This window comes from Antedon bifida, chromosome 11 (assembly GCF_963402885.1).
Source record: "Antedon bifida chromosome 11, ecAntBifi1.1, whole genome shotgun sequence".
NCBI classification, from domain to species: Eukaryota; Metazoa; Echinodermata; class Crinoidea; order Comatulida; family Antedonidae; genus Antedon; species Antedon bifida.
The window spans coordinates 18,883,990-18,907,776 of NC_136236.1; the positions used below are offsets into that span (position 1 = coordinate 18,883,990).

At 34.3% G+C, this 23,787-nt stretch overlaps 2 protein-coding genes and 1 pseudogene across 3 annotated transcripts in view; 2 read left to right on the forward strand and 1 right to left on the reverse strand.

The window, feature by feature from the left end:
* Nucleotides 1-23,787, forward strand: part of LOC144856524 (inhibitor of growth protein 3-like) — a 141,231-nt gene that overhangs the window by 33,379 nt on the left and 84,065 nt on the right. The window lies entirely within an intron of this gene.
* LOC144855250 (protein artemis-like) overlaps nucleotides 1,439-23,787 on the forward strand; it is a 61,749-nt gene continuing 39,400 nt past the window's right edge. Inside the window, exons 1-12 of the mRNA XM_078713054.1 lie at nucleotides 1,439-1,637; nucleotides 2,943-2,994; nucleotides 3,846-3,987; nucleotides 4,321-4,376; nucleotides 5,126-5,227; nucleotides 5,665-5,737; nucleotides 6,090-6,127; nucleotides 6,221-6,323; nucleotides 6,888-7,087; nucleotides 7,474-7,531; nucleotides 8,099-8,187; nucleotides 8,688-8,809. Coding sequence (XP_078569180.1) covers nucleotides 1,526-1,637; nucleotides 2,943-2,994; nucleotides 3,846-3,987; nucleotides 4,321-4,376; nucleotides 5,126-5,227; nucleotides 5,665-5,737; nucleotides 6,090-6,127; nucleotides 6,221-6,323; nucleotides 6,888-7,087; nucleotides 7,474-7,531; nucleotides 8,099-8,187; nucleotides 8,688-8,809 — 1,147 coding nt within the window. The 5' untranslated portion in view covers nucleotides 1,439-1,525. The remainder of the gene's footprint in view (nucleotides 1,638-2,942; nucleotides 2,995-3,845; nucleotides 3,988-4,320; nucleotides 4,377-5,125; nucleotides 5,228-5,664; nucleotides 5,738-6,089; nucleotides 6,128-6,220; nucleotides 6,324-6,887; nucleotides 7,088-7,473; nucleotides 7,532-8,098; nucleotides 8,188-8,687; nucleotides 8,810-23,787) is intronic.
* Nucleotides 4,689-4,806, reverse strand: LOC144856590 (5S ribosomal RNA; annotated as a pseudogene).

Here is a 23,787-nt window from a genome sequence, read left to right on the forward strand (position 1 = left end):
GTACTCTACTTTTAATTTTAAGGGAGGTGTTGTACTTACACCATCAAGTCAAAGTGTTTTAGTTGCTATGGTGTATTTCGGATGTATATTGGTAGGTAATCATCGTCCACATTGTTGCAACCTACTCAGACAACAACAGACGACGAAACTTCCTGTATAGTGCGTAGGGGGTGAAGTAGATGTTCGTTTCCCTATGATAATTCTACTTGAAAGAAAGAAAGAAGGTTGCTTTTTGGATTCATAAAAGCATAGCTGATGGTTGAATTTCAACCAACACAGGTATAATCGGCAAAGCAAGAACAAGGTTTGAAATATATTTGAATTATATACAGTATATATATTATATATTTGAACTATTTCCCTATGCTCCACTGGCGCCAAATTGGATACACTGGAGCACAGTGTAGTAACATACTAACATTTCTTTTGAATTAAAAGAAAATCAATCCTAGAATTAAATATATATTTCCTGGTATATTTTTTATTTAAGTTGCTCAATTTACAGGAAGAAAAAATCGAATTCCTAACCGTTTTTTTTGTTTTGTCAAAATCATTATTGAGTTTTAAAAAATGTGTCGGAATTAAGTATGTTCTTTCATAAGTATCTATCTTAAACAAACGCAAGTTATTAAAATTACTGATGTGACTTGGAAATAATTTTTCTTTTGCTTTGCGGAAGGAGTAAACGATATTGAACATATATACCAAGTTTGAAATATTTTTGAATTCCAGAAGTATTTTTTCTCGATGTTTTTGTACGTGACTATTTCGCTGTGCTCAACTGGCGCCAAATTTGATCCACTGGAGCACAGTGTATACGATCACTGTGCTCCCCTGGTGTCAAATTAGGTCCACTTGAGCACACGGTGTATTAACATACGAAAAGATGTTAAAATTCAGTGACTTATTCCTATTTTATATCGCTGTTCTCCACTGGTGCCAAATTGGGTCCACTTTTGAGCACAGTGTATTAACATACGAAAAGATATTAAAATGCAGTGACTTCTTTCTATTTTATATCACTGTTCTCCACTGGCGCAAAATTGGGTCCACTTTGAGCACTGTGTAACATACGAAAATATATTAAAATTCAGTGACTTTATTTTTATTTTATGTCACTATGCTCCACCGGTGCCAAATTTGGTCCACTGGACCAGTTACCGTAGTACTATTTCTATTTCGGAAGTTAATAAAGGCATAAATGGCGCTCCGTATATCGGCCGCAGCCGGTTGGTGGCAGCATGTAATTTTTGGCATGCACGTGACGCAACAATTCAACAAACATTTTTATCATGCGTTGCGTTTGCGATTTGCGTATGCCAGTCCAGAGTGGCGGTCGGGGAGTAGAGAGAGGAGTTGTGAAGTGTGGTGATATTTGATAAGCAGTAGGCCTAGTAGGGCCTAGGTTCGCGGCACAATCTAAAGAAGGGATCCGAGATTTAAAATGAACAGAGAACGTATCCAACTTCGTCAAGTAGTTAATTAAGTCTTTCAAATTGCGCATAACGTATTATACGTATTCGTTATGAGTACGTTCGGAGGAATAATGGCCGAATATCCACACGTGGTTATCGACAGATTTGTGGGCGCCTTGAACATGAAGGCCACTGCATACTTCCTATCGCATGCTCACACAGGTAAGCCTAGGCTAACCCAGTTTTAGGTGCGAAAGTGTAGTAGTAGCGCCGCATAGTCTATGTAGAATCTGTATTTTATATGTCAAGTCAGGCTTTGTATAATTTAATAAGGCTCAGGCTTCTCAATCACCAGCATGTCATATTTAGTGGTGGTCGGCGACCCCACCCAGACAGGCCTATCTCAGTATTCTTGGCCTAAATATTTTACTTGCTATTAGCCTAGGTAGATGTACCAGACCTCGGCAGGTTACAGGGGAATTCCGTTATTTACGTGTATATTTTAGAAGCATCACAAAATATTTTTTGGTAGAGTTTTTAGTATCTATATAGGCCTAAGTAGTAAATACAGTGTGAATTATCAAATAAATATTTATAATTTACAAACAATAATAAAAAGTGTGTTTTTTATTTATGTACCAAACCTCGGCATGTGTGTGCCAATCCTCGGCATACGCTGCCCAAGCAAGCCCTGAAATTACGCGCGACCGATTGCGCAATCGTTCGTCGATGAAATAGCAGGTCTAGCTAGGCTAGGCCATCCATGGCCAGATGTGAAATAAATGAGTCAAAAAACAGCAATATTAACTTTATTTTACCAACAATTATATTTTGAATAAAATTTAATAAACAACATTGCAAACAATTTTATTTAATTAGTTATTTCCGTTAGTTGCCGAAGTCTGGCACATATCATTCATTATCAACCAAACATCTTAAACCCCTCATAAACCCTATATTTTTTCATTGGTTTGAAAATGAAATATTCTGGAATGTTGCTACAATACAGTAGGAGCCTATTTCAATCCCAGACGTGTCACTCGTGTGTAATTTTTCATGCCCTGGAACTTTAAATGGAACAGTCACGTGTTAGCTCATTGGTCTATTTTGCTGAAATGTCACTTCCGGTTTTCAGGTTTCAGTTTTTATCATGGAGTAATGGTTTTTATGGCTACTGGCAGACATGTTTCGCTGTTGTCTAGTAAACGATCGGTGGTTTATATTTACCACCTATAAATAAAGTATATTATACGTTAAGATATATAACAAGTATCAATTATTTAATTAATTATAACTATTATAAATACAACCTGCCGAGGTCTGGTACATCTACCCTATATTATGTGGAATATAAAGTTGGCAAAAGATGAGTAAATTACTCAGAAGAAGCGGGTCCTACTAAACACACCAGATACCTACCAGAGCAAAGGGGACAGGGTTTTCTTCTATAATCACAAATGATGTTAGTAATAATAATACACATACACATTAACTAAACTAGGCCTACGTTTCATTTTTTTCTTTCAGATCATATGGTAGGGTTAGGATCAAGTACCTTTTCTAAAAGATTGAAAAAAGGGTAAAAAAAAATACATTACAGACTAAAAAATAAACTAGAATTAAGCATTGATTGGAAAAGTCCTATCCGGACCCCTCATGAAACGTCACAAAATAAACATGAATATTCATTAGTCATGTCCATAAGGTGTGACATAAGAATTGACAATTCGATAATGCAAATGCTTTCCATCGACCCGTCTGTGTAGTCGAATAGATTAGACTATGGACTTTGCATGTCGATGTACAGTATGGGGTTTGAATACAATTAGCAATTTCTGTTTACTTTACTGTATAGTGAGAGATTGAGATTATTTAGAGAGTTATATTTAGGAAGTACGAAAAAAAAATCGCTATCCGACCGCCGACTACAGTCATTCAGGGTTATAAAACCAAGACCAGTGCAGGATCTAGTAGAACTTACCTGGTCTTAACCATGGTGGCTAAAAGTTCAATCTTTGATTTTGTAAGATTTTTTGATTATTAAATTTGAAAATTTGTTTCATCAAGTACACTACTAGAAAATATATGTATCTAAGCAGAATACAAATAATGAATGTTTATGAGTGCGATGGTAAAAATAATTTCATGAAGTGAAAAATTATGAATATATCCCTATTTATTACCCAAAAACGCTTGTAAAATATTTGCAGGTGTGCAGTAACTGCAGTTACAATAAATTTGACAAGAGTGACGATATTGACCAGTCCTATGGCCATCACTTTGCTGATTGTATAGTTACTGTTGCTCTCTAAACCAATCTATGACCTCAATGATACTTTCATTCATACTTGAAGTTGATTAGTTGACTAACTTTTAAAATATTTAATTGTTAGTTAATATATTTTAAAAGTTGTTATTTATAATGTACAGTTCTCCTGATGTAAAACTATACTGCTCGTCGGTGACAAAACTGCTATTGTTAAAAGATGACAGATTTGAACACTTGCAACCACACATTGAATGCCTCCCTATTAACCAGCCAACATCTGTTGTCACTGAAAATTACTCAAAGGTACTTTTTCTTTTAATACAGTAGCATCCCCTATTAATGGGATGCCTTTGAGATCTAATAAAGTTTTCCCTATATTATTAGAGTTGTTCACTGAATTGAATTGGGGTTAGCCACAGTGTAAACAAAAAACTATGTCTTCCTTTGACAAAATAAGTGTGATGTGCCCAAATATGGTAGTGATATGACATCATCATGTCCATGGGTGCATCACATGTTTGATAGTGTAGACAGAGCTTTACACATTAACAACTAAAACTATTATCCAATGATATATTTATTACTGATGTGTACAAAATATAAAGGTTTTCAATATTTCTATTTTTTTTTTTTTAGAATGAGTCATTGATTGTTACTTTACTACCAGCAGGCCATTGTCCTGGCTCAGTCATGTAAGTTTTAATTTTATTGAATTCTGAACTTCAGGTTCCACAAGTATTTTATTTATTTATTTATTTTTTTTTTATTCAATCGAAACCAACAGCGATAATTACCGCCACTAACAGGTTTGATACAAACAAAGCCAGGACTGTTTAAAGCACCTTGATTGGCCCTAACATTGATCAAGGACTTCTCTCGTCCAGTGCCCACATTGACCAGAGGAAGACATAAGCCAATATGTCTGAGGCAGATACTAGACTGATGCAGGGGCTGCCATAAGAGTAAGCAGTGCTGATTTCAAATGCCTAACGGGACCCCAGCTCCATATACAGCACCCGATATTCCCAGATGGCCTCCCATCCAAGCTCTAACCAGGCCCAACGTTGCCTAACTTCGGTGATCTGACGAGAACCGGTTTTTCACCGTGGTAAAGCCGTATTTTGAATTGATATGTAAATGGGAATTAATAAACTATGGCCATGGTTATGGTGTTAGAACAAGTTTTCTCGGACAAGGACTTTAAACTGGAGGTCCAGTTTACACATCTGCGTCCTGTGCACCATAGAGATACCAGTTCATCTTTCGAAAGAGTACGGGTAACCCTGGTGTACTGGTTTATCTCGGCTATTTGAGCACAGACAACAGTTGTATGACATAAATGGATCCATAGCGCAAATCAGCCTGCTTGGCTGATTCCCCAACATTTACATTTCATAGTGAACTTAATATTTTACAATACTTTTATTGATTTTTCTTGTAGGTTTTTGTTTGAAGGAGTCAATGGTATAGTTTTGTATACTGGTGATTTTCGCTTAAGTAAAGGTGATGCTGCCCTCATATCTCATCTACATTCTGGTTCAAGGTAAACATGTTGCCTAAACTATTTTTTTTCATAACATGGACATTAGAATCAGACAATTAAGCCTATTGAATTAAATTAATTAAATTCTGAGCCACAGTGCATGATCAGCACACCAGGAAACAAATCCCTGCTGTTTACGACAAACTCTTAATACCCAAGATTTCAATGTTTAAAAAAATATAGCACCATCTATAGTGTTTTAAAGTTTTATACACTATCCACTTTTGAAGCATCTGTAGTTTAGCAAAGTTTTTATTGTACAAACCTACACAGGACCCAATTAACATCTTGTTTGCACTCTTAGAGAAAATTTGAACTTTGTCAAATTTGAACTTTATCAAACAGTGATTATCTGAATCACCTAGTGGAAAAGAAGCTTTACATTTCATTTCTTGTATACTTAATGGTTTAACACTTTTTTGTATTTAATTTCACAGTATAAAAGACATAAAATGTATCTATGCAGACACAACATTTTGTACTCCAATGGCTATGCATATTCCAAGCAGGGTAAGTTGTATATGCCTATCTCAAATGCAATTTGCCTGAGAAAAATACAAACAATTATTTCTCTGTAATAGTCTGTGTAAAGTAATGGGTTATGATTCTTTGTACAACAAGTTTGGATTATTAGTATTGTAATGATTTTGAGAATGATGATAGATTTATTTATGTGAAAAATGTTCAATTGTCGGATGCATGCTTATCAAGTTTAATATTTAAAATCAAAACTTGACATTATCTGTATTATAACTTTATTTAAAAGTTGGTGAGGGCATGATGTTGCATTCTCCTCCGTTTTTTAAGAGTGGGTTTGAATATAAAAATTGTAATTTACTTTTTCTTATTTATTTCCCAATAGGAACAATCACTTGACTGTTTACTGGATCTTGTGGGCAGGTAAAATAGAAAAAAAAAGTAACCTTTTAGTAATCGTGTTAATAAATTAAGCCCAATTTCTTGGCAGCTAGTATTATACATTCTTTCTTTCAGGCATATATCGAAAAGTGAAGAAAACCATGTGAAAATGGTGTGCAGAGCAAAGTACGGCTATGAGTATTTATTTGTCGAACTGAGCAAAGCATTCAATATGAAGGTAAAGATATTGAATTTTTATAAACAAGAAAACAAAATAAATATAACACCTACATTTTATATACAGACGTACCTATAGTAGAAGACCGATATGTACTGAAGAAACAATTCACAATCGCATCACTTGAAGATAGGATAGATATGATAGACATACCAAGTATCGCCAATCTTCTGTGGAGAAATATTACTTTCTTTCCTAAATGACAAAGAACCTAACTAGCCAACAAATTGACTAAAGCTTTGTCTACACTATCAAACTAGTTTGACAAAAAAGTGTGATGTGCCCAAATATGGTAGTGTAATGACATCATCATGTCCATATACGGGCACATCACATTTTTTTGTCACATAAAGTTTGATAGTGTAGACAAGGCTTAAGAAAACAGAACAGGAAAAAAAGCCTGAAAACGGAATCTTGCCATTAAGTTTCATAATGATGTAAGCATCTAACTATCCTGCCTAACAAACTGTATTGACAAAAAACATCAATTAATATTATACATATCAACTTCCTCAATGTTACTGGAATTATAATATGACATGCCCTTTATCTTGCTCTTTCCAGGTTCATGTGTCTTCATACATGATGATGCATTATCAGACCGTGTCAGAGTTAGCCAGTCACATGACATCAGATGGTACAAGCACACAACTACATGCATGTGGTTATACCACCTGCAATGTAGCCGACACTGGTAATACGATAGTCATCAAGCCCAGCACAATGTGGTTTACAAGCAATGCCCAACCTGAGGACATTCTTAAGTAAGTCTAATGCTAAGTGAGTCAAAGTCTAACGAGTGAGTGGCCAAGAGCTTAAAACAATGGAACCGTAATCCATAGCCTTATGGCAAGGGTTCGATGCTCAATCACCCCATGGTCAAACAGTTGAACCTAATCCATGTACACCATAGGTCTATAAAGACAATCATTGCTGCTTGTGTCTCAAAATCAAAATACATTTACCAACGAAAGGTATGGTACAGGTCCCTGCCACAGTGTGTTGACTCTTCAGCCACCCCTTGTCTTCCGTCCCAAATCAAAAGTCCACTATTTACTATTTTTTAATAATAACCGATAATATTTTAATATAATAGGTATGAGTTTAGTTACATTCATTGCAAATAATAAATTGTGTTTTTTTTGTGCAGGAAAATCGATGATTCATATTACAGATTGTGCTTTTCATTTCATTCTTCCTACAGTGAAGTAAGCTTTGTAATGATTTATAAAATATTACCAATTAAATTTTCTTATACAGTCCACTCTGTTTTAGTCAAAAATGTCTAATTGGCGAAATTTGTTTTAGGTCCAAATACACACATTCTTTAGTGATTTATATTGTTTGATTTGCATTACTAAATGACATTTTAAAAAGGCTGATGAAAAATATGCAACTTGATAACAAAGAGATGTGATGTATAGGATCATATCAATTTCCCAAACTGGTGGTGTAATTTATTACTGTCATCTAAGTATACTCTTACAGCTCCTCCTTCTGTTTTTGGTAACTTGTTGGCTTTGTTCCAAGATTTCTAACCTTTTTCTTCTCCACGTAGTCCTTGGACGTCCAACTATTCCTCGCTTTTCAGGTTTCCATCTCCATGCTTTTATATAATTTCTGGTGTAGTTTTGCACCATTAAAGCCGTAGTGGTCTAATGGTAGGATGTCTGCCAAACATGGTATATCATACAAATCACTACTTAAAAATGAATACTGGGCAGTTTGGAGATTTTATGCCTTATTTTATTCGGATGAAATAATATTGTTTCTAGATTCGTGACTTTATTGGGTATCTGAAACCATGGCAGGTGAAAGCAAATGTTATACCAATGAAATGTAGTGAAGAAGACATCATTGAGAGGTAAGAATTCTAGTAGCATTGAGGCAAATGAACGAGGCAAAATTGCCTGTATAAAGAGGTAATAGATTTTACCGAACCTTGAATGAAGAAAGGTTTGTTTACAATAAAAAACACTTGACTCTCAGTTATTAATATTGTAAAACTTTTGTTGTCAGTCCCCATGCTGCATGCTGTCAACACTAGATAGTAGCAGCTTTCAAATGGTAAAACATATGCGGCCCAGACCGGACTTAATATTTAAACTTTAATAATAGGTTCATAATTTACAGTGTATCAAAATATGCAATAAAAAAAATAAACGAGGAAATTTCCATCTTTGGACAGAGAATGAGCGTAACAAAAAGCAGAAATGTCGATCTTTTTGGTGTTTAATTAACGATTTTAAGGCACTTTTTTCCGAACCTGCTCATTTACGAACACCTCCCAGACCAAGAGGTATGTAAATGAAAATGTTGACTGTACTAACCGATTTACAAGACAACATAACATTACTTTGATAGACTGTCTGATTTGTTGAGAGTTCCTGATGTTTCAACAAACGCATCATGTTCAATTAAAACGGACAATCTTTACCAACCGTTGGGGTCGCTGAAAAAGAAGCCTGCGAAGAGGAAACAAAAAGGTGAGTTCAGAGCTTCTTGATTCTTGTTCTCGGTACTGTATCTACAGTTTGTCCAGTATCATGACAAATACTGTGATCATCATCACATGTGTACTGATTGATTATTGTATTACTAATGGCTGAAATGTTTGACATATCGTCAGAATGGTTCCATGTACTATTAGATTGTTTTTTATATCATTCTAAAGGAACAAAATACAGTAGAAACCTCTATTCAGGGGACACCTGAATGGATGGGATGTAAAGCCGTTGATCGTTAAAGAACTTGGTACACTATTCGAAAAGAGTGGGGGATCGTCTCCCGGTGTGCTGATCTGGTAGGCGCTGCACTGCTGGCTGCCGTGGGTCCGTGGAGGGCCTAATCCAAATTTCCTCAGTTTCCAGTTAAGCTTGAGGATAAATATAAATACCTTTACCTTTACACCTTTGGGTCTGACAAAATTTCTTCTAATATCTAACCCTTGCCCTCCTGTAATATAAGAACGTATATTTCTTTGAAAGTGTCTCTTGAATAGAGATGTAATCTTAATAGAGGTGTCTCTTGAATAGAGGTGCCCCAAAGTAAAGATTCTACTGTTTTTCTTAAGGTTATGTTGTTTTTTATTTCTATATTTTATATCTACAGTCCACAGGAAACAGAATTTTCATTTGGGTCCCAAATTCTTTTCTATTAGAGTTGCTGGTGAGTTGTAACATGTTTTATGACTAATGAGCGCCCTTTTGACCAAAAGATTTTGGTCTTATGCCGTGCAACGCAACAAACCACTGCTGTAGAATACCAGATTGTTTCATTTGATGTTAAAAAAGAAAATGTTTTATACAGATTTTCTGTAAGCTCAAGAAGAAGAAAAATCGTGGGTCATAGCAATGTATGGAAGCTAAGCAATATACTATCTTATTTTAAGCTTAGTTTAGTAGGCGTGTAAGTGTACTCCGGCCTATGTATGTATCAACGTAAAGTGCAGTGCCACAAAGCAATTATTTACAGTACCAACATAATTGTACAGTTGATCGTGTATTGTGAGCCATAACAATAACACACACTCATCATCCGGTAATGCTCGAAAAACAATTTAAATATATTATATTTTGTTTTAAAACAAGTTTAAGGGTTAATGAGTCTAGCAGAAACAACCGATTCAGGTAAAGAATTCCAAGAAAAAAATCCAACTGAACCTAACCATCCAATTAATTCTTACAAATCACAAAGCTGTTATAGGATTTACTCTTCAATCATAAGTCTCAGTATTTTAGAAATGGCCATTTGAATATGTTAATGATACTGGTGATTTTTTGTTTTCTGTACACGTTCTCCGCAGCAATGCATGTGTTATCAGACCATCGGGCTTCCTTTTTGTTGATCATCATTCCAGAATGTGTAAATCTTTGTGGTGGTCCTAAGAATGTGTTTTTTTAACATAAAAGTGATCACCTTGCAATTCCTTCTGTTGGATAATAGGCGATTAGTGCATGTATAGTGCTGCAGATACCATGCACCATCAACACAAGCACATGGGTGGCTATTGTCGCAGGCGATTAGTGCATGTATAGTGCTGCAGATACCATGCACCATCAACACAAGCATATGGGTGGCTATTGTCGCATGTTCTGTGTTACCATTTCTGCATTTGCGCTCAAAGTCTTTCATCTCATTAACAACATCACCGATGTCAGCAAAGCTGTCCTGTATGGCTATTGTAAACAAGTCCGGATTTCACCTTTATTTTGTCCAGAAGAATTGAAACATTTCTTTCATGTGGTTGCATATTTTGCAATTTGTTGTCAACCAAGATTCTTTCTATTAAATTTTCATGTAGGCCAGGAGTTGGTGTACTATTATTACTGTATTTTATAAGGGCCTAGGCTATTAAAATGATTGTTGACCAATTGCTTGGCAATGGTACTACTTGGTACTTGGTGGTTGTCCTCTTGAATACGCCACAAGGAAGTCTGAAAAAGAAGCCTTGGGGGGAATGGCTTATTTTTAGTTCTTTGCCGTACTAGACGTACCATTTATTCTGTATCAACAGTATATATATTTCTTTTACAGCAATAAAAGTGTAATTTAAATAATCATAATGAACAGAAAACATGGTATTTGATACAAATGTAACGAACCGAAGCGCTTAAACACATTACCCTTTAAATAATATCTAATTCGCAAAAACACAATATCAAATAAAAATTAATAGTTTCTTGTACCTGTAGTTATTTATGTATTCCTGTGTATCATCATTATTCTTATTCTGTCTGCTGAAGTTATCGTAGCACAAACGGTTTATTTATTGCCCTAAGTCTTCTGTTTAAAACGGTTTTAATCTCTGATCTTAGTAAACCTGTAACTTTCGATACTGACATCTATAACTTAAATTATTCAGGTTATTCAGCATTTGTTGTTTTGCTGATGGTTTTACATTGTTTAAGAAATGTTTGTCCGTTGCTGAAACATTTGTTGGATTTTTTTCTCTAACCTGTCAACTGGAGCAATGACTGTCGATTGATGATCTAGCACATCATTAATGATTAGAGCACCTTGCATTTGCCTGTTGAATATATCAAGCTTCGTAATTGCCAAAATTGTGTCGCAACCCTTTATCTGAAGGAAAAAAATGATATTTTGTTAATGTAATGGTAATTTCTAATTGTTCATAAACAATCATACTATTACATTTTTTTGCAATTTTAAGGCTTATTTTCAATTTTTTTCAAGCAGATTATTTTACCTTGTATAGTCAACTTCAAATCCGAGCATTTCATCAGCGTATGATTCAATTTTAAAATAACAGTTCACTTCCTTCCAATGCACAACCATTATTATTGGTGGATTGAACTTTGCTTATGTAGGGTAAACAAAATAGTCTTAGATTGACAGTAATTGATTTTACATCTAATCAAGACTTAATTCTTTGATCTATTGTCTATTGTCGTGGTTGCCTAATTATTTTTGCAGTAAAATAATTATTTAAGTTACAAATATATTAACAGGATATTGAAACTGTAAAACAACATTTATTTTTATCAGGAAATTCCAATATTATAAAACACAACAATAATAAGAAAAAAGTGCATAATTAATATTAATCCTAATTTTCTGAATTACAAAAAAATTAAAAAATCAAATTTTAATGACAAAAAAATAAATACCTGTTGCATCCATTTTCTATTTCTACATCTGTTATAGAAATCTTTTGGCATTCAGTATTCACAACTAAAGAATGTGTGAACTTATCCACTTCTTTCACTTGTAATGAGGTTCCGTGTACTATAACCTTGTCCTCGGATGTCAAAGTTTGTAAAAGAGAAAGCATTGTGTGTACATACTAAAAATATAAAACATTAAAATAACTATAACACCATACTTGGTCCTTTCTTCTTTGTTATCACTTCATCTGTAAGGTAGTTTATCTATAAACAAAATATTAAGTTTACTGGTTATTAAGTTTACTGGTTAAAACTTGAACAGTATTTTAAACTTCTTAACTTGTTTCCAAATTCAACGTGCAATGCCATTCCAATTTCTTGGTGGGTTGTTGTTGAAGATATTTCAGTATTTGCTGCCTGCTCTGGGTCAACGTTATTTGAAAACACAATGGGTGTGATTAGTAGTAGACTTGATTCAATTCGGTTTTCATTACATCTTTATCAAATACATTCAATTATAACAATAATTATAATACAAATATAATAATTTGTTTAATAAGAAAATAATATCTGTAGAGGATAAGGGTTTATACCTAACTATATTATCTAAAAAAAGATTCTGTGAACTGTGCGTAGACTTTTCCTGATCATACTGTGGAAATATTTCTGCATCGTGATGCAGTAAAATGATGCAGAAATGATGTGAAATTGTCTAGTAAACGCACAGCTTTTGATACTGGGGATATATAAATTACCTTGCAATATCCACTCCCTCATCTTCTCTTGGTCTTTCTCTAAAGAGTACCATCTTCTTCAGCAACAGGTACTTCTTAGACTCTTATTATAATTCATAAGTACATTCATCACTATATAGTGATGAACATTGTAACATGTATAAATACAAAATCTTTTAATTTATCCCCAATTCCTTCCCACCTTGCATTGTGCAAGATAGATGATTATATTGATGTGATTCTGTTTTGAAATATTGAAAGGTTATGATTGGATGTATGTATATTTTTGGTATGGTTTTTGATGAATTGAGGATAATGCTCACAAGTGATAACACTTAATTATTAATAATTAATATCATAATTGATAGTTAATATAATTTTTCTTTCCTGAATTTTTAAAGTATACAATGTGTACATTTTTTTTTATACCTTTCTCTTTTTTTTGTGGATACATTTTACTGTTCTGCAACATTTGAAGTTGACGCTTATGTTGTAACTTCATCCTCAGTCGGAAGAGGCGCAGCATTATCCCGGGTTGCCACAGTACAAAACTCCATTATTTTTCATAGAGGTACCACTGTCTCGCTGGTGTCATACCTGGTGATTATTTCGCATTCTCCAATGGGAAGCTGATTGGGGTTCTTTAACAGCTGAAAGTGTTTCTCCTCTTGGTTAATATACTCTTTAGTGTAGTAAATGACGCCTGGTTCATCCTTACTGAATCTGAAATTATCATTTGATTTTGTTTGTTAATAAACTGGAAGGTGTAATTTTTTATTTAAACAAACTGAGTGAAAGAAGAAACTTAGCTTTAATAATTTTATAATTGCCTCATGTGGTGACTTAATGCCTGGCAACGGACAGAAATACTTTCACAGAAAGACAGAACTTCTTGCCAGTTCAATGATGGTACATTCACTCTACCATCTTCCCATCCAACTTCTCTTGCAATGTTAGTGCTTTGTTTAGATTGGTTTTCCCATCACATTAACAATGTCATTAAGACTTCTATCCTGTTGTTTTCACAGAAAGACAGAACTTCTTGCCAGTTCAATGTTGGTACATTCACTCTACCATCTTCCCATCCAACTTCTCTTGCAATGTTAGTGCTTTGTTTAGATTTGTTTTCCCATCACATTAACAATGTCATTAAGACTTCTATCCTGTTGTTTTCACAGAAAGACAGAACTTCTTGCCAGTTCAATGATGGTACATTCACTCTACCATCTTCCCATCCAACTTCTCTTGCAATGTTAGTGCTTTGTTTAGATTTGTTTTCCCATCACATTAACAATGTCATTAAGACTTCTATCCTGTTGTTTGAAAACAACATCCGGCTACTAAGAAGTGTAGCCTAATGGAGTCTTATTGACTGGAAGGTGTAATTTTTTATTTAAACAAACTGAGTGAAAGAAGAAACTTAGCTTTAATAATTTTATAATTGCCTCATGTGGTGACTTGATGCCTGGCAACGGACAGAAATACTTTCACAGAAAGACAGAACTTCTTGCCAGTTCAATGATGGTACATTCACTCTACCATCTTCCCATCCAACTTCTCTTGCAATGTTAATGCTTTGTTTAGATTTGTTTTCCCATCACATTAACAATGTCATTAAGACTTCTATCCTGTTGTTGGAAAACAACATCCGGCTACTAAGAAGTGTAGCCTAATGGAGTCGTATTGACTGGAAGGTGTAATTTTTTATTTAAACAAACTGAGTGAAAGAAGAAACTTAGCTTTAATAATTTTATAATTGCCTCATGTGGTGACTTGATGCCTGGCAATGGACAGAAATACTTTCACAGAAAGACAGACAGAACTTCTTGCCAGTTCAATGTTGGTACATTCACTCTACCATCTTCCCATCCAACTTCTCTTGCAATGTTAGTGCTTTGTTTAGATTTGTTTTCCCATCACATTAACAATGTCATTAAGACTTCTATCCTGTTGTTTGAAAACAGCATCCGGCTACTAAGAAGTGTAGCCTAATGGAGTCGTATTGACTGGAAGGTGTAATTTTTTATTTAAACAAACTGAGTGAAAGAAGAAACTTAGCTTTAATAATTTTATAATTGCCTCATGTGGTGACTTGATGCCTGGCAACGGACAGAAATACTTTCACAGAAAGACAGACAGAACTTCTTGCCAGTTCAATGTTGGTACATTCACTCTACCATCTTCCCATCCAACTTCTCTTGCAATGTTAGTGCTTTGTTTAGATTTGTTTTCCCGTCACATTAACAATGTCATTAAGACTTCTATCCTGTTGTTTGAAAACAACATCCGGATACTAAGAAGTGTAGCCTAATGGAGTCATATTGACCTGTAATACATCTCCACACAAGATACCGCAACATGTATTTGTTTTTGTTTAGCCCTGAACAGTTCAGTGAGACATCCCTTTTGTGTAGGCTTTGAGTAATCCAAATATGAAATAGCAGAGTTAGATCCCTTAGAAACGCAGTGACTATATTGCAATGATATTTGAAAACAAAAGTTAAGTATGCTGACAATGCTCAAGTTCTCCTTTAGCAAGATTGTGCAGAAGAGGGTACATTTCAAGATCAGTTTTGAGGTTTCGTTTGTTTGTATTTTCTTTCTCAATTCGTATAACTGTACGGCTATACCACCTACTCTCTCTCCTTGTCCACTTTAAATAAGTGATCAATTCTTTTGAAATTAGGATTTTGTATAAAGTCATTAAAGTTTTTCTTTGAACTTTCTTCTGCCCGCTTTTGTTCTCTCTTAAATCCAATAAAAGTGCTACAAGACATTGTTAATTATTGTTGTAAAAAAACCTCAAACTCATCTTACCAATGTATGAAGATAAATCCTTGCTTACATAATGTAATGTTATCAGTTATACAGTCTTTGTTCCTCTGTGGATATTGACACTTATTTGAACAATTAGAAACATTTTTCTCTCTATTGTGTCCATCTCCATTATCTGTGCATGATGATTTAGGATCATAGATCATGCGAAAAGTTAACTTCTAGTGAGGTTGTCAACTTGTTGAAGTTTTCATCCCAGAAAGCCTCTAATAGCAATGCTGTATTGCCATACTTGTTCTGAATGTCCTAAGCATTTACCTCAATAAGATATTGACAAGTGATCCTTATTTGGGATCTCAATATGAATGTTAAGATCACCACATATAATTACATCAGATGGTAGTAGCATAACCTCTGTCAATAACATCTGAAAATCATTGAAAAAGTATGAATGAGAAAAACCAGGAGGACGGTAAATGTTGACTATATGCACTGATTGCGAATCAGACTTGACAGTTACATGAATGGCCTCGAATGAATTGAAAACTGGAGACATCTCATTCCTTTTACAATGAAGAGAGGATCGATGCAAAACGCCAACTCCGCCCCCTTTTCTTCCAGTGGAAAATAAACACTGTACAAGGCCGCAGCTAATACAGCGCCAGATACCATGTCAAGCTTCTCTCGTTGGTATTTAAATGCATGGATATGGGAAAGTTTCTCAAATTTTCGTCATTGCGTCACTATTACATAACTAATTAATGTTAAACCTCTCGTATGGGACCATTGTTTGACCAAAAACAAAAAGTATGGAGTATGATCTTTTTCACTGAAATCGCACTTATGTTTAGTTCTTTAGTTCTAAAAGTTGTTACTGTTTATATAATTATTTTTAAATAATGAACTAGGAACTAGCTTCACAGACATTGAATGATTAGTGCCTACGTACAATGTTTTCAACAAACAATTTCTAAGTCTAAGTTCTGTGTCGTCTCTACGGTCTCCAATCCCTCTGCGGTATCCTGTGTGTTTACATCACCGGTCGCTGCCGCTGCGATAGTTAAGTCGAAGTTACTTGGTTCGGAGGCCGGTATTGGTTCGGTGGCCGGTACTTCAATGAGACTTCGTTCGGGGTCCAATAAGAGAAGATAATGTACAGTAATATCGCGTGGTCGAGTGAAAAAAAACTTGGTTTGAAAGTTGTAGCCTAAATTATGATAGAAATATTCAAATTAAGCATTTTGTTAAAAATGTACTATACAAATCAAATAAAAAAAGGAGAATATTGATAACATCTGAACTTTACATGGCGCGTAATGTACAACAATCATTTTTTTGCGATCACCTTCCTTTGCCATTGTTATCTCAAAACCTCCGCAATTTGCAAGCCTTGTTTGGAGTTGTTCTCCATCACATTAATAATGTCATTAAGACTGCTAACCAAGCTTCTTCGGTACCGTTGTTTAAAAACATCAAATTTAGCTTTTCTGTTCTTTGGTTGCATTTGGCGATTGGTACACTTTGCTTCTGGCAGCCTGACAGATCCAGCCCAAATCTGACTTTGGTTTTGTGATATGCGCGATAAACCTTTTCCATATTTTTAGGAAGGTTGTGTAATTCTCAAACCGACAGCCTGTATGATCTGTAAAACATTGAAAGTTAATAAACGAAACTTTTAATGATAATCAAATGATGTTGTTATTAATAAAAACATTGTTAATTATTTATTTAAAAAAACCTCACACTCATCTTACCAATGTATGAAGATAAATCCTTGCTTACATAATGTAATGTTATCAATTTTGTAAGTTATACAGCTCTTCTTTCAGTCTACAATCAGTCTTTGTTCCTCTGTGAATATTGATACTTATTTGACCAATTAGAAGCATTTTTCTCTCTATTGTGTCCATATCTCTATTATCTGTGCATGATGATTTAGGATGATAGACCATGGCAAAAGTTAACTTCTAGTTGTTGCAGTTTTCATCCCAGAAAGCAGCTAATAACAATGCTGTATTGCCATTCTTGTTCTGGATATCCTAAGCATTTACCTCAATAAGATATTGACAAATGATCCTTATTTGGAATCTCAATATGATTGAATGAACAAAGATTAACAAGATATTGTTTGAGATCCTTTGTAATTTTGCTAAAGTGGTTTAATGTGTTCCATATAATTATGGACTTTTTGGTTGGTCAGGGCAATCTATTTGTTGGCTTGTTTAACAATCGCCAACTTGACTGAACGGTTCCACCCTTTTACTCTATACTTCAATGGCAAAGTCCAGTTTTAACTTCTGGCGAAGGCCACAATGAAATTAATAAAAGCAAGCATCATGTGGTCACTGAGTGTGAGGTTGCCAACTTGTTGCAGTTCTTGTCCAGCAAGAGAACGGTTTGGTGTTGCTGGATTCTCTTTAAAGTAATCGAAAAAACTTGACACACAAGTTTTGACCATTCAGTGATAATTTGAGGGGACAATTTATCTTTCTTAGAAGAGATGTTTTGATGCATACGGTATATAGTTATACATTATTTTGCGTGTTAACATTTGCTCCTGATTGTAGTAATGCTCTACAAGTACTGGTATCATTGCAGAAAGCAGCTAATAACAATGCTATATTGCCATTCTTGTTCTGAATGTCCTAAGCATTTACCTCAATAAGATATTGACAAATGATCCTTATTTGGAATCTCAATATCATTGAATGAACAAAGATTAACAAGGTATTGTTTGAGATCCTTTGTAATTTTGCTAAAGTGGTTTAATGTGTTCCCTTATACACCAATGGCAGCTTCTGGCGAGGACCACAATGAAATTAATAAAAGTAAGCATCATGTGGTCACTTAGTGTGAGGTTGTCAACTTGTTGCAGTTTTCATCGCAGAAAGCAGCTAATAACAATGCTGTATTGCCATTCTTGTTCTGGATATCCTAAGCATTTACCTCAATAAGATATTGACAAATGATCCTTATTTGGAATCTCAATATGATTGAATGAACAAAGATTAACAAGATATTGTTTGAGATCCTTTGTAATTTTGCTAAAGTGGTTTAATGTGTTCCCTTATACACCAATGGCAGCTTCTGGCGAGGACCACAATGAAATTAATAAAAGTAAGCATCATTTGGTCACTGAGTGTGAGGTTGTCCACTTGTTGCAGTTTTCATCCCAGAAAGCCTCTAATAGCAATGCTGTATTACCATACTTGTTCTGGATATCCTAAGCATTTACCTCAATAAGATATTGACAAATGATCCTTATTTGGGATCTCAATATGATTGAATGAAGATTAACAAGATATTGTTTGAGATCCAATTGTTTTAAAAGTGGTTTAATGTGTTCCCTTATACACCAATGGCAGCTTCTGGCGAGGATCACAATGAAATTAATAAAAGTAAGCATCATGTGGTCACTTAGTGTGAGGTTGTCAACTTGTTGCAGTTTTCATCGCAGAAAGCCTCTAATAGCAATGCTGTATTACCATACTTGGTCTGAATGTCCTAAGCATTTACCTCAATAAGATATTGTTTAAGATCCAATTGTTTTAAAAGTGGTTTAATGTGTTCCATATATGGACTTTTGCTAAATAGCAATGCTGTTTCTCCATACTTGGTCTGAATGTCCTCAAATTTTGCTTCATACAAATCATGTTTCTGCAATGTTTCCCAATTTGAAACCGGTATAGCCGTCATCTTCTGGATTTGGGAAAGTTTCTCTAATTTACGTCACTGCACATGCTGGTAGTACAACTCTATTCTCCCTGCCAAGGTAGCCCCAACAAAAGCGAACCAAGTTCCTGTAGGCCACTGTCTAGGCTATACTGTCTTAAAAGAGAGAGAAAGAAATGTAAAAATTTGGTACAGAACTGTACAATGGATTCACAAAAATTGTCTTAATTTAATTAGTCATGAAGCTATGTTAATACAGTACAGTTCACTTCTTTATTTTCTTGTACGCAAGTTCCGATTAACAAACACTTGCTACTGCTATTGTGTGCCTGACTGCAATAAACAATATGCAGCTAGCCAGACTACTGGAGTGTATTGTCTAATGCACACATGGTGTGGCACAAAATGCAAATTAGCAATACTGCATGGTTGAGTGAACTCAACAATACAGACAATAAAAGTTAAGATTTGAACCCTACACTTACTTTTTTGAAGTTATCAATAATATTCAGTTAAAGACTTTTTAATTTCTTTTAAAAAAACATGCATGGTGTATGTTTATATTAAATTATATAAAAAAACTACATACCAATCAGAACAACATCCCTAAGGAGTGCTTTTTGAAGGTCTAAATTAATTGACCGGTACTCTTTTACCTCTTTTTGGCATTCAGCTAGTTTCTGGTTTACGGTATCGATTTCTGTTTTCATGTTTTTGCATTTCTGACGGTATTTCTCTGCCAGTTGAGACACTTTTAAATATTCTTCTTGCGATACATATTTACTTTTTGATTGCTGTGAAACAGCAGTACAGAGAGGATTATCCCTCTTTTTTTCAATTCTCCTCTAGTACTGTGCTCAGAGCAGTCTTCTCATCAGCAGCAATACTTGATTTTTTCTGTTTCTTCAATTGCAAGAATAAAAAAATAAGAAAATGTGTGTTTCGTAATTTTTTGATACTAGCAAAATGTGTGTAGTGCAAAGGTTGCATTAAAAAATATCCTTTATCCATGAATTTATGATCAGTGATCATGTAAATGTGCACCACTGTTTTAACTATTAACAATTTAATTATTAATTTAAACCAACAATGTTGTAAAAGTTTTCTATTATTTTTTAAATTTTAAACACTTGAAAATGAATGAAAAAGTTGTAGTAGAAATTAATTTAACCAGAATCAAATGAATAGAAATATAAACGTAATTACTTACTCTTTCCTTTTTTGCTGATTGTATTAAATCCTCGTCACTTGTTTCCTCCACATTTGTGTCAAGGATTTTGGGAACCTTAACCCTTGATTGACTGATAAGCATCTAGATTTTCCTGGGTATCAATTAAAGCAAAATTATACATTAAAATACTTTTGATGGTTCGTTATTTACCATTAAAACTATGGTTCATTGAAACTCCCAAAGCAGTATGTTATTAAAAATAAAATAATTTATATCCATTTTTATATTTTTATATATGGATATATCAATGAACTTCACATGGTAATAATGCACTATAGTAAGTGCGAGATGAGGAGGGATCATGAACAAGTCATTAATGGCAATATTAGTTAACTTTTCATATGATCCCTGATTGCTTGATTTTTATAAATAGGCACAGAGGACAAAAGATGTAACAAAGTAGCCTAACCTGACTTATAGCCTACTGTGCACAGGTGTGCATTTATAGCCCATATGGCCCTTCACTATATAAAATCGGAAAACGATTTAAGTATAGATAAGACAACTTTATTTGTCCACTAGTGGAAATTATGATGCTCATTTCACATACAAAGTTATTTCAGTTGCTTCAGATAGCAAGGCCAAGTGCTTCAAACCTTAACTGGCAATATCCCATGAAGGCTATACTTTAATAACACTTTACAATCTTTTGTGATAATATTTGGTGGTTTAATTCCAACTACAATACACAATCTGAAACCGTTTTGTGATACATGTTCTCTCGACACCATCTGTGAAACAGACTCTATATGAAACAACTGCTTAAATATTGCAGAAGCAGGCTGCAAAAGCTTATTCATTTAGCACTGTTAAATTTTTGTGATGGCGCATTACTTTTTGGTACCACCACCAATATTTTCAGTAGCACTTATTATTATTATTGTTTAAATTAGTATTAATGTTGAGGGATCAAAGGACTAATACTATGCTATTAGGCCTTTTTCTATACAGGTTAACCCAAAAAGTAAAATACTTCCATCGGGGTACATGCACAGATTCCATACACAAATTATAAAAGAAGAAATTAAAAATCAAATTAATGTACGGATTGTAAGCCATCATGGTTGTATGTTTGCCATGTAGATATAGGCGAATCATAAGACAGAGCAACATAATAATAATAAATGATAAAATAGCTAGCAAAAGCAGACGTGGGCTACAAATTTCCGGGTTTACATTACATACCAAGCTATGTTGCTGACTCTCTCATTGTTATGTTCCAAAGGAACATTGTCTTCACTATCCCTTTCACTATCATCTGATGAAGAAAGCACAACAGCCATTCTTTTTTTCGATAACGGCTCGAATTGATTAGGCCTAACCTCTAAATTAGGTATTTCTTTAATCACCATCTATCACTGTATAATGTGCATGGGGTTTACACATCCTGGTAGAAAGTGTGTCGCAGCCACAAAGGTTAATGACTGCTAACCAAATGAAAACTTTGGTAACACTTGATTCACCACCGGATTGATGTTTTTTCAAAAAATGTTATTTACTACAATTCAAAACTTTTTATAAGACACAATTTGTTCAGGTATTAGGTTATAATAGGAAAAATGATTTTATCAAAAGGAACAATTCCAGTATAGATTTAAAAGCAGCTGTAATGTTTTCTGGCCTTTGGAAAGGCATATGAGACTAGCTTTAGAATAATCTGAATGGACTTTCCAGCATTTTGAGGGTCACGCATCCAGTTATCACTCGCTTGATTGATGTATGTCTTTAGGAGACCATATATAGATACCATTGATGTTGTATTGAAAGGTTGGGTGGTGTTAGAGGTTCAGGTAGGTCAAGAGATGACCCTACCCCATTTTGTATAAATAAATAATTCTGACAATAAGCAGTGTCAACATTGTCAGCCTTCCAGTCATACACTGGGAAGAAAGCGACTCCTTTCTCATCTCCTACACAATGAGGTATGTTGATGATGGCCTGTGTGCTTTCTCTATTTGCTCTGCTAATGTCATTTAAACAGGAACTGTGTTTCCGGTTGTAGCGTTACTTAAAAAGGCCAAATCACCAGTCGAGGGTGAATTTGGTGTTCCCAGCAATCATAAATCAAATCAATCTTACATTGATTTCTCGGGGTAGGCCATGGAAAGTGCACCATATTCAGTACCACATTACATTTTTGCCCACTACAATTAATATCACAATGACACACCATTTTAGATGAGTACGGTTCAACAAAATCCATAATAATCTGATATAGTAAATCTTGGTAATGTTCATCATCTATCTCTATTAATTCAGGAACTTCTACAGTAATCATTTGGTTATCGACTATATTTCCTTCAAATATAAGATCGTCATGAAAAAGCAAAATACACAATGGTAGTACTGGTCAGTATATAGTTTATAAGAAAGTCACAGTTTTATTATTACTTGCTTCTTGAATGTCATATCCACTGTCTACTGCTTGTGCCCATAGTTGAATTGGTGATTTATTTCTCTCTGTCCTTATCTTATGATGACAATGTGCTTCTCTGAACTTTTCTAGGTGAAAGTTGACAATTGGTAGAAATACATTGTGTAGGGAAAATAGGTGTGTTTCATCCAGTGGATCTAGCTGTTCGTTTGCTTCCAGTTCATAAAACAATTTTGAAAATCTACCTGTGCATTTCTGTAAAAGATAAAGACTAGATTAGGTATTATATAAAGATATTTAAAACATAATGTAATTTATAATTAACGATTCTATGTATACAGTACTACGGAAGGATATTAAAGAAATTACATTTTATACCTCAAACATATCTTTCCAGAGTCTTTCAATACGTTGGTTATGAACACTCCGTCCTGTTAAAAATGCGTCTTCATCGTAACGTGATACCATATATTTTCCACCAGGGTGTTTTCCGACCCCATATCTGTAATTACCAACAGCACCCAAGGAATCCTTTCAATATGGTCTCTGCTCTATTATTAGCGCTGCAAGCTGGCAAGCGCGTAAAACCGTTGATTGCCCATGTACCACAAATCGCCATCTGTGACAGATAATATCAATCAATTAATATCAATGTAACAGGCAATATAATAATTAATATTTTTCACAGTCATATGGTAACTATTAAACATGGTGTTATTGAATAAACATGGTTATACCATTAGGATTTGAGTACTAAAATGTTACAATAATATTGACGAAAACTAATTGTTTTTGTTTAAATGTTGTTTTATAATTAAACTAGTCCTATGTATTTCAATGTAAAAAGTTTTACTTATTAACTAATTTCTTCATAATTCGTTTTAAAATCATTTCACATTAACTTTTCATACATGAAGTAAAATAAAATTAAATAAAACGATACATTGCGGAAAGGACATATGCCGCCAATAGTCTTTTCAATTCAATTTCATTCAAAACATTTCATTCAAAATATTTCATGCAAAACATTTTATTCAAAACATTTCATTCA